Source organism: Phoca vitulina, unplaced genomic scaffold (genome assembly GCF_004348235.1).
Source record: "Phoca vitulina isolate PV1807 unplaced genomic scaffold, GSC_HSeal_1.0 scaffold54, whole genome shotgun sequence".
Taxonomy (NCBI): domain Eukaryota; kingdom Metazoa; phylum Chordata; class Mammalia; order Carnivora; family Phocidae; genus Phoca; species Phoca vitulina.
Window position 1 is genome coordinate 8,814,869 of NW_022589757.1, and position 11,348 is coordinate 8,826,216.

The 11,348-nt window shown below is 49.2% G+C and overlaps 1 protein-coding gene across 1 annotated transcript in view; it reads left to right on the forward strand.

Annotated features, from left to right (window-relative positions):
- The first annotated feature begins 395 nt into the window (after positions 1-395).
- Positions 396-11,348, forward strand: part of ATP1B1 (ATPase Na+/K+ transporting subunit beta 1) — a 23,002-nt gene continuing 12,049 nt past the window's right edge. Inside the window, exons 1-2 of the mRNA XM_032389421.1 lie at positions 396-677; positions 5,132-5,260. Coding sequence (XP_032245312.1) covers positions 581-677; positions 5,132-5,260 — 226 coding nt within the window. The 5' untranslated portion in view covers positions 396-580. The remainder of the gene's footprint in view (positions 678-5,131; positions 5,261-11,348) is intronic.

Consider the following 11,348-nt stretch of genomic DNA (forward strand, 5'->3'; position numbering starts at 1 on the left):
TGCGATTGGCCAGCCGGGCCGCTAGTGGGCGGGGCCCCGGGCCTCCCCGGCGCGGTATATAGTAAAGGTAGGGCGTGCAGTCCGCCAATTTCTCCGCTTGAGGCGGGTGCGCGTGGGTCCGTTCGCTGTCCGTTTGTCCGTCCTTCTCTCTGACTTTCTCCTTCCCCTGCCTACCTCTGCAGAGGTCACAGGAGGCGGGGGCCGAGCACGCGGCCCCAGTGGCAGCCGGAGCGGCAGCTGCTTCGCCGACCCCCAAACCCCTAAGGGCAAGAGGAGCGCGTGGCGGACCAAAGAGAGCCCGCGAGCGGCCGTGCGCCCACCAATAGGTGCGGGGCTCGGAGCCGCCCAGCCTGCGCGGCCCCTCCCTCCGCCCTCCGCCCCCGCCGCCGCCTCCCCCTCCTCCAGCTCCTGCCTCTGCCCCTCCAGCGCGCGTCTGGCACTCGGAGAGCCGCAGCGGCAGCGGCGGGTGCAGCCTGCGGAGAGCCGGGCCGGGGCCGCCAACCAGCAGCCCGGGAGGACGCGAGGGCGCGCGCCGCACTCACCCACCCTCAGCCCCCGCGGCAGCCGCTGACCCGCCACCATGGCCCGCGGAAAAGCCAAGGAGGAGGGCAGCTGGAAGAAATTCATCTGGAACTCGGAGAAAAAGGAGTTTTTGGGCAGGACCGGTGGCAGTTGGTGTAAGTAAGGGGTCCGCAGCTCCCCACACCCCACAGCGCCTTGTCTGTCCGGGGCGACGCATCCCTGCGCAGGCTCTGCGGACCGCTCGGCAAGCCTCCCGCCGCCCGGGGTGGAGCGGGGTCGGCAGCGGGCGCTGCTCGAGTCGCGCCGGCCTGGGCTGGTCATCCGGTGTGGAATGCGGAGCCCGCAGGTTGGGCGCGGGAGCTTGCCGGGCAGAGAATTACGTAGATTGCCAAGGTCTTGTCTTGGTAATTTGCAGTCTGTCCGAGCATCGCTGGAGCCCTTCCCTCCCGGGAACGGGCCGGGTCCGGGAGACTAGATTTGTCTCTCCGTGTAGTCATGTCCCAAGCCCTAAAAAATGAGATTTGAGGCAATGAGAGAACCTCATGGGGGTAATCGGATCGGATGCAGGCGAGGTTGTGTGTTACAGCACCTTTCTAGTCTAAATACCTCAAAAGGCGCGGGTGGTGGGCGGGCGAGCAGAATCCGTCCACACTGCAGTATTTCTTAGCTATGCCCAGAGTTTCCCCAGTGACCTCCCCTAGAGCCATTATAACCCAGAAGGGGCCCAGGAGGCCCGTGGAACATGGTAAAGTCTGGGTGTTTTCAGTGTCTACACACAGATGCGGAATAAGTAGCTTGGGTTGATTACAGTGAAGGGTTAGTCTAAGAAATAAATGGCTTAAAGGTAGATGGAGCTCACCTTACAGGATTTGGGGCAGCCTGTTGCTTGGCTGGATGGAATTTTTTTTTTCCCTCATTGAAAATTAGATACCTTGTTTTCTGCCTCCCTTCACCGGAAGGGTGACATTTTTTTTTTAAAGGTCATTTTGAAGGGCAGAGTTGTAGGCAAATCTATAATAGAGTCGTGACTGCGGAAGAGAGAGGAGAAGGGAACTCCCCCCTCCTGCATCACTGCCCCCTCCTTCTCTAATATCATCACCATCATCCTCATCAATACCACTAGCACCACCACTGCAACCACTGAGGGAGTCCTGGCTAGGGGCTGATGCAGTGTTCCTGATTGGGAGGATCTGTGGCCATCACAGGAGAATGAGTCAGGGAAATAGTGCTTGGCTGACATTTTGAATTGGAAGAAGCTAGAGTATATGATTTTTGCAAAGAAAAAAAAATTGCAGCCTTTAGTGGGGCTCTCTTGATTGAAAAATAAAGGGTTAATTATGCATCACACTTCAAGGTTAGTCAAGGTGAAACGGCATTCCAAGATATTACAGGGAAGCATAGGTATTCCTGAACCATGTTAAATGTAGGTCTTTCAAGTGATGGCTTTTGACTTGTATTTTATGTTTTGTTTTATTTTGGGGAGCCTGTGTTCTTCAGTGGGATTATTGACATAGTTTCTCATGCATAAAGATAGCTCTCGGTTTTCTCAACATGGAAGCGAAAACCTGAAGAACTCAGGGTGTGTGTAGGGTGAACGGCCCCTGGCCAGGGCGATCTCCTAGCAACTCCTCGTAACTTGAGTGAGTCCTGGAGGTGGGGGGTGCGCTGCGGAACGGAACGGGTCCCCTTCTCCCGGATGCACAGGGGGCTCCAACCCTGGTGGTCTGGTCCCAGCCTTGTCACGGCCCAGGGGCTGCCTGGACGCCAGACATATTGTGAAATTTGCCCGCTAGTGTTTTCCCCTCTCATAAAATAGATTTCTTTCCTCATTCTAATTCCAGAATAATATTTGCTTTAGAAGGTAAGGCAGTATAGGAAGATTTGTTCCTTAAGCTGACATTTAATGGGGCAGCCTCCATTTGTGAGAGAAAGCGCGCGCGCGCCTGTGTGTCTTAATATTGGTGTCTTGATAGCACATCCTGCAAGGTGCCAAGACACTGATTTATGAATGCAGACATCAGGATTGGTGTGCTTGTCTCATCTTTGCTTCTCTTTTCCAAGGTACAGGTGCTGGGCTAAAAATTCAGGTTTTGCTTTGCGCTAATTTGTCTCCTCTTCTCTGGCAATGTAAGAAACGACAGACCCTCTCTTATCAGAGAAAGTGATAGCAGTTGCTGTCTCCTACGGACGAAATGCTACCTTTGCAGCACTGGGCCCAACATGAATGCCCTTGGGACGAGGGCAGGTTGCCCTTGGCTCGGTTTTGCTTATAGGTAGATTTTCACCAAGATGGACGCAGGAACCTTGCCTGTCACCTGCTGGAGAAATGGCAGCATGCAAATCACCTGTGGTTTCCACCTTTTTATTAAGTTTCCACCTTTTTGTTAAGTTAATACAGGCATTGGTAGGTTTTTATTAGGTTTACTGCTGGGCCAGGATGCCAATCTTTCCTTTTGCCTGTGACCCTTTGAAGGGTACTCATTTTTTTTTTTTTTTTCCTAACTGGAAAACCTCTATATTACTTGCATTTTTTTAAAAGGAAGAAAAATTGCTGAAGGGTAAAAAAAAAAAAAAAAAGCCTCTAAAATTTACCCTCCGTGCCACCCTGGCCGGTTGGTACAATTTGTCTAGCTTTTCTTTTTGAGCAGCCCCTGGTAACCTGTGTTGGTGAGTCCGCTGCATAGGTCCTGCCAGATGTTCATGTTCCTCTAACCAGTTGACCTCACAGCTGTCACTGGGAAGATTTTGCTAAGTAACATCTTGGAGCAAAAGAGAAAAATCCCTCACTTCTCTTAGGGTACAGTGTCAGGCAGAATGGAAAGGCTGTATCTTCTTCGGCCTTAATCAGTGTGCTTGCAAAAGGACTGATTTTTCCATTGCTCTATTTGTATTTTCAATTGTCACCTCAATTATGTACCTTCTTAAGTTGTTAGAATTCGGTATCAGGAGTCCAAGGAATGAGTGTAAAAATGCTCCAGTTGTTGGAGGAGCCAAGTGTGGTCAAGCTAAGAGCACCAAGACGGGGGGGGGGGGGGGGACACAAAAAGGGAGGTTACACCAGTTCCTTTCTGACCGTATTATACCAACTCTTGCACCTCTTAGGAGCATTCACTGGAAAAATTTTCCAGATCTCTTGACGTCAGAGCCTTACCATTTGCCTACTGCTACTTGGATACAGAATGCAGCCGTTAACCCTTGTCCTGCTGGGAGGCAGTGATTGAGCTGGGCAGCTATGGTTCTGGATTCTACAGTCTTTCATTTTTCCCTATCTTTGGCTCATGTCCTGGCCTTTTTCCTACTTTTTTCCTTCTTTTTTTGGATAGGGGAGGAAAAGAACTATGATTAAGCATCTTGGTCTTATGTGCATTTGGCTTGTTTTACTGGCACTTACAGCATGATTTCCCTGAACCGTGTATTTGCTGATTGGAAAGCTGGGCTTTTAAATGCATGCCAAAGGCAACCCGGCTAGTTCCTGGGACAGGGCGCCCACTCTGTCCCTCCATCCCTCCACCATGCACCAAGACACTTCCTTTCAGCGCTCTTTTGTTCTGTACTTTGTACCCCCAGGACCCCAGCATTTACCGCATGACATCTGGAGCTTTTTAGAAGTAACCTAAGGCTCCTTCGTGCAGTCCTGTTTCAGACTTGATAACCTTACGGTTCACTTGCTCCTGTTCTTACGTTCGCAGGGAGATGTTGACTGGCACGGGGCTGCCGGGCGATGCCTAGTACAGCCTGTTACTATGCGGCTAATCGGGGAGATAATCCTTGTAGACCAGTAACTGATAGCCTCGTTCCCGTCTGTGCGCTTCGTGGTGCTTAGCTTCTTGTGTTTTCTGCTTTTGCAGCCAGCTCAGCCTACGTCCTGCTTTCCTGCTAGCTGTGGGAGAAAGAAAATGCCGCTTGTCAAGCCAGTCAGTGTTCTGGGTCCAGGCAGAAGATGAAATAAAAATATGCCTGTCATTTTGACTATAAGATTTCCTTTCGTTTCCTCCTCGTTTGGTGCCCCTGAAGGAAAACACAGTGTGCTTAGTGCCTAATACATGTCAGAAGTGGGGTGACAGAAAGGAGCAGAAGAGCTTCCCAGGGTTTCTCGGCATTCATTGCTCTGGCCTAGCATAAAAACTTGCAGGCATTCGAATATTTGAAGAAGCAGCAGGGCTTGGATTGTAGGATTGAGATGTCAGGGGCAAACAGGGCAAGAAAACCTGCGTCTGTCTCTGAGGGAGTATATTGTCATATTTGCGATGTGTTGCATAAGCACACAAACATGTCCCTAGATTTTATTGGTGATCTTCATGAAAATTTTTTTATTTAGGCAGTACAATTATTTCCTGTAAATAATCTTAGTTCTAGCTGAACATTCCTCTTACCCTTACCTCCCCCCAACACACACACACATTGTAATGGAGGACTGCCCGTCTTTTGTTTTTACCCCATTGTGTGGGAATATGGTTCATGCTCTGGATCAGTGTCGGAAAAGGAAGTTCTGAAGACCCACTGGAGGGGAAGCCAGTAAGGAAGTCCCTTAGTCTCTGAGAAGATTACCCTTTCATTCTGAGTGTGTGACTACATCACAGCCTTGTCTTTCTGTCTGTGCTCCTTGCAGTTAAGATCCTTCTGTTCTACGTGATATTTTATGGCTGCTTGGCTGGCATCTTCATTGGGACCATCCAGGTGATGCTGCTCACCATCAGCGAATTCAAGCCCACATACCAGGACCGAGTGGCCCCACCAGGTAACATGAATGTGAATAAGTTCAGTTCTTCGGGAGGTAAAATGGGTGTCACTTTTTCACTCAGAAAAACACTTTTCTGAGAATTGTCTGTAATGCAGTCGTAAACCGAGCCTGGTTTAATAGGAAAAATGGGAGCCGCTCACGGTTGCAGACAGAGCTCCGGGGGTTGCAGATGTCTTATCTTTACGGCTCTGCAATGAGGGTGAAGAGCCCTGGTCGCCCCTGGCCCCTGAGCCTGCACCCCACCAGCTTGTGACTCCCGATGAGGCATCCTCACTGCCCAGTGGGTTGGTTAGTGGGGTCATTACAGGGCCTTTCCAGCTCAGGCCCGTCTTTCACTTTCTCGAGGGGGCTGTGACTCAGATAAATCCTTTAAAAAAAAAAAAAAACCCACTTCAGCTCCTGTTTTGAACGATTAAGTTATTTTTAGGGATGATGAGAAGCTCCGACGTGGCCGATTACTCAACGGAGAGAAGCCATGGCTTCAGGAGTCCGTTCTCCCACCTGCTGTTGACTGAGCTTGACTTAGTTTGACCTTGAACAGCGGCGCACTCTCTTCTCACGTCTCAGTGTTTGTACCCGCTGGCTTAGTATATCGGCTTTGTAGACCCATTTTGCAGTTTCACTGTCTCCTTTAGCTCTGAAAACTTGGGATGAACAAGGAGAGGTCATCACAGAAGGAAAAAATGCCGCACGCGTGCCCCGCTGCTATCTGGGTGCTGTCACTGTTGAGTGACGTGCACCCCGTGCGCCTTGTGCATGTCCATTGCAGTCACTGAACCCTGGGGAAAGCCCGTGCCCTTAACGCCTGACGCTGATGGAAGGATGGGACAGCAGGGCAGCTGCAAACCTGATCGTGCTCGCTGGCTCTTCTAAACTTCATTGTCAGAAGGACCTAGAGACAGGAAATGTTGCATGAATTCTGGCTTCTTGCATTATAAATGACCTTGAGGCTGCCACTGGGGTGGCAGTGACGTGTCTCCTCTCCACTTTCCCTGGCAACGGCTTCGTAACAGCTGTATTTAGGTGACAGTCTTGAGGCCGTCTTCATGGCACCGAGCAGCTTGGATCACGGCACTGGGCGGCCTCGCTCAAGTGTGGCTGCTTGTCCCAAACTTGTTGTGTCTGCCTCCTCACGCGGCTGTGAAAGGCTCGGAAGAAAATCTTCAGAATATGGAGGTGGCGAACGAACATTGCTCCCTAGCCTCAAGTCCCATGGTCCTCCACTGTAAGGAAACCCTGGATAGTGCCCAATGAATTTAGATCTAGGGGATTTTGGAAGTAGGAAAAAAGCAAACATGTAAGTATATAAAACAACTTTAACCTGGTTAATAATCCGCAGTTTCCAGCAAGTACTTTCCCGAAGAGGTGGGTCTCTGGAAAGGCTGAAGCAGAAATTCTGGTAAACCTTAAGTAAACAGGTCGTACGCTGGCTTTTGTGACAGCGAAGTCCAGTGTGTCCTCTTCTGTTAGATTTTTATGGTAGTGTGAGTAGTCGTCATTCACATTTGTGTAGATCTTTCTATTTTTTTAGCCACTGAAAGGCTGTTCTTTAATCATGATGCCACTTCATAATAATTCTTATCCTCAAAGCTGAAGAGTCAGGCATTTAACTTCCTTGATATAAAACTGTGCTGCTTGTCTATATAAACTGTGGGGAGTCAGCCAATAAAAGTAAAAAATTTCTTCGTGTTCTTTGCAGAAAGGGCAATTCCACTTTCAAAGAGAAAAGCCTAAGAAAAGAAAAGGCTGAAGTGCCAGACCTTTTAAGTGGGGACTTGGCCAGTGACCTTGCCTAGAAAATCTGTGGAGGTGCTCAGCCCTTCCTGCCCCCTCTCCCAGCCTCCCCCCCCGCCCCGTTCCTTCCAGCCCCTTCTTAAAAGACACATTCTCAGTACCTATATTTAGTGTTCTCAGCCGTTAGACTGACCTGACAAACCGTCGCTTCTCCAGAGGAATGCTGATGGCTCATCGTGGAAATATGCGTTCCTGTTCTTTGGCCCGAGTCACAGGAAAAGTGCTTTCTCAGCTCTCCCTCTTCCCTGTCCTGCTGCCTGGGTTCTTTGTCTTCGAATGTCTCTTTTTCCTCCTTTCCTCATCCACCACCTTGCCAGGAGAGTCTGGGCAGAGGACCCTTTGCTCTTGCCCTCCCAAGGGACATGACTTTGATTTGAAAATGATGGTGGCCTTGGAGCAGGGAAGCCAGGTGAGCAGAGCCATGAAGTGCAGCCTGGGACTGTCCCTGGGTGCTCGGAGGGATCCTCACTGGACCCTCCTCTTGGGATCTGTCAGAGCAGATCTCAAGAATTCGTGTTTTGGGTAGGCTATTCCTTCAGTCTGCGTACTGAACACATTGTGGAAGAACACCTTGGCAATTCCACGTCGTATCTCCAAGCTTCCATATTTGTGAAAGCGAAGGAGGGAAGCTTGTATGTTTCAGTCAGATGAAGCTACTGAGTGTGAAAGACTCGATATGTCATTTAAAGATTGGAAGACTTAGTAATGCTATTATTAACGGAATTGGGGGCATGAGTACAGACCCGGCCTGACTGGGGTTTGACTGCGTTTTGCACTCTGGGCACACCTTGTAACTAGATCTCTTCTGAATAATACGTGCAAAGGTGGCCAAATTAAACAGTGGCAATGGTGCGGTACATTTGGGTCTGTTTGTCTGGAATACTGGATAAGCGGATAGGCTGAACAGGAAAGTCTCCGAGAAAGGACTAAGTTACAAAAATGGAAGTGAAATTTAAGGAAAAAAAAAAAAAAAGGCATCGTGTGCAGTTTCTGGGCTTGAGCCATGGTGGCGTCGGTGCCCCCGATCCTCCTCACAGCGTCCTGTTACTCTGGGACAGTGGTGCACAGATCGCCCCCTCAGCTCGGAGGGCACAGGGCCAGCGCTTCCGCTGCGATAGAAGGTGAAACATACAAATTGTTGCGTCTGTGGGTCAGGAATGGCTGATTATTGGCCCTGTGACATGGCTTAATGTAAATATGAAAGCAGCCCCGAGTTCCTAAGCCATTGTACACCTGTCCACTGCGAAGCTGACCCACGAAGGAAAAGCAGGAGCCTTGGAGTTGGACACACTCCCCACCATTCCGTGCACTACTTGACCTCATGATGCCTCCGTCCTCATCTGCAGAATGGGAATAATACCCTGTGAGGGTGTGAAGTGACTAGTGGCAAAGCTAACGGCATCAAGCAGAGGGTAGCTGTTAGCAGCCACTTCTGTTCTTCTACTGGAAGGAGCAGTTTCTTCTCCGGGACTGAATTCAGTATTTCTAGACTGTGAGCTTTGGATGATGGAGCAGGGACGCATTATACACTTAGCGATTTTCACGGGGTGAATAGCATCTTGGCTTTACCACAGAAAGCGTTTGGGAGAAATTGGGTTAGGAAACACGCTTTAAGATATTTTTAGGTAAATGTAAGTGACACTGGAATTGTCACGTAGTCTGTCCCTTTAACATACCCACCCTGGCCAGGTGAGCCCTGCCACTCTTTCTCCCTGGGAGTCCCTATTCGGGAAGGCCCCTGCGGTGGCTGGCAGCAGCTCTGCTCATGCTGTTCACTGTTGGACCTGGAGGGGGACTCTGCCGTCGCCATGCTGGGAGAGCCCGGGGGCATGGGACCTCGCAGGCCTCGCTGCCTGCCCAGCACTGTCGTGCAAGAGCATCCTCTGCCCGGGCTGCCCTCCCTCAGCCCCCGCTCACTGAGCCACAGTGGAGTGACGTGAACGTCCCTGTATGTCAGTTGGCGCCCAGGGGAGATTCCCAGCCGCCTTGCTTCCTGCTGAGCAGGTTGCGGGTTGCTTTTACTTTTGTTTTGAAGTAAAGATGGCGCAGTGTTGGAAGAACTAATAAAAGGTTCGTGCTCTTGGGGCGCTGGGGTGGCTCAGTTGGTTGAGCGTCTGACTCTTGGTCTCCGCTCAGGGTCATGAGATCGGGCCCCGTGTCCTGCTCCACGCTCAGCAGGGAGCCTGCTTGAGATTCTCTCTTCCTCTCTCTCTCTGCCCTGCACCTCCCCTGCTCGCGCACTCTCTCTAAAATAAATTAAAAAAAAAAAAAAAGGTCATATTCTTGGTGCCATGGTAACCAGACTCGAGGAGGGCGGGTGGGGGGCGCAGACCAGCAGACCACACTGGAACCACTGGAAGTGTCAACTTCATCTTGACTGTAAGAGGGAAATAGCTTGTCTTCCATTAGGGTACAAGGCATTATAGTTCAAATCTCAGTGTAATTAAGCCAAATTCTTGAGAAATCAGTACGTCTGTCTCAGTTGCTTATTTTCTCAAACTATCACACTTGTATTACTCTCACTTAAATTTCAAAGGGAGAATTGGAAACGTTTGGCTTCCTTCTAGGTTGGAAGAATTGTTATTTCAAAGTGCCAATAGGGTGTTTTTTGTTTTTTGTTTTTGTTTTTTTCCTTTGCCATTTCCATTAGATTCCATTGATTTGTACTCTGTGAGCTGACATGCTAAACACACAGTGCTCCCCAGGCCTGGCTGCCCCTCACATTCTCCCTCCTCCTCTCTTCCCACCCTTTCATGGATCCTGCCAGCTCACTCCCAGAGTTGGTGGCTCTTGATGAGCTAGGATTGGTGGCTATTGGGATTTCCAGAAGCTACTGTCCAGACCCGTAGTTTGGTGAAGGGTTTAGGGCAGCAAGCTCCACAGATTCTTACTCTCCAGGGGGCCCCAGCCCCGCTGCGTGGCGCCAGCAGCTCACCAACCCATGTTGCTATTTCTTCATTTGTAAAGACCAAGATAAAGCTAGTAAGTTAGCTCTTGGGTACACAGGGAGCCTAATGATTAACTTAAAAATGTTCTTGGAGCCCCAGAAAAATGAGTCCTTTGAGGTAAATGAGCAGAGCAGAGACCTCTGACACCTAGGACTGGGTAACGAATTCCATCCATGGAGGGATAATGGGGAGAAAGTGCTGAATCTGTGTGATTTCTTTTAGAGGATTTTGCTGTGCACACTCTGTTCTGGAGGATGTCGTAGAAGGAGCGACGGCCTTGTGGCCTCCATGTGCTGCAGTTACGCAGGATGGGGCTGCTCAGTGTGTTTATTGGAGCGTTCACATGACCTGAGGGCCCATCTGACGCAGCTGGGACTACGGCAGAGTTGGGGAGATGAAGGAGAATAGGCATGTCTATTATCTAGTGGCTTCCAACCAGAAAAATACAGCTTTTCCCACATACATGCATGAATAGACATTACCCAATATGTATGATACGGCGTCTTGTTTCAGGTTATTGGTCACTTAGCAGACGTTATGCTCTGTATCTAGACAAGTCAGATCTGCTGTATATGTTTGTTCAGTTTGGCCTTGAACAGAAAAGCTTACTGTAAAATGGTAGGGTTTGGCTCTTTGAAGGGGGGAGATGTGTGTGTGTATGTGTGTGTATGTATCTGTACACATAGATGTGTAGGAGTGTCTATAAAAATCATACCCCCAATTTTTTAAGTTGCAAATTACTTTTCAACTTGGACTGGACAGGACATCCATGGTATGTGTGTACTGTGTGCACGGCTACATTGTGTTTCTTTGCCTTGGGTGCCCTTATTAGTCATCAGGGGTACCCTCCTGGAGGTTTCTATGGAAAATGATGCCTATTTAGAGTATTTGGTCTGGTGACTTAAGGGGTGTATTAAATGACCATACGAGCAGCTGTGCTTTGGGATTCACTTGAGTAACTGTTACAAGGTTACAATGGCCATGTTCTGGTTTAAATACTTAAAACTCACAAGTAAATTGAGGCATTGTAAACTCGCTACATTATAAACCTAATTGGACACAATATACTTCCTAGTGAAAAGCCTTTTTTTGTCTTTCCTTTCCTTTCCTTGTTTACTTGCTGGTTCCCCCACCTGCTACTAAAGCCAAAACCTGAGTGTTTTCCTCATTTGTTTCTCAAGAGATGGGGGACCAAGGAAAGGCAAATGTAACTATAAAAGGCAACTGCAAAGCCAAAGAGGTGTTTTTTTGTTTTTTTAAACTCCAAATCCTTTGTAAAGATGCCATCCTCATTAAAAACCCAGTACTAAAATTTCACATCCCATTTATGATTTCAGTCCACT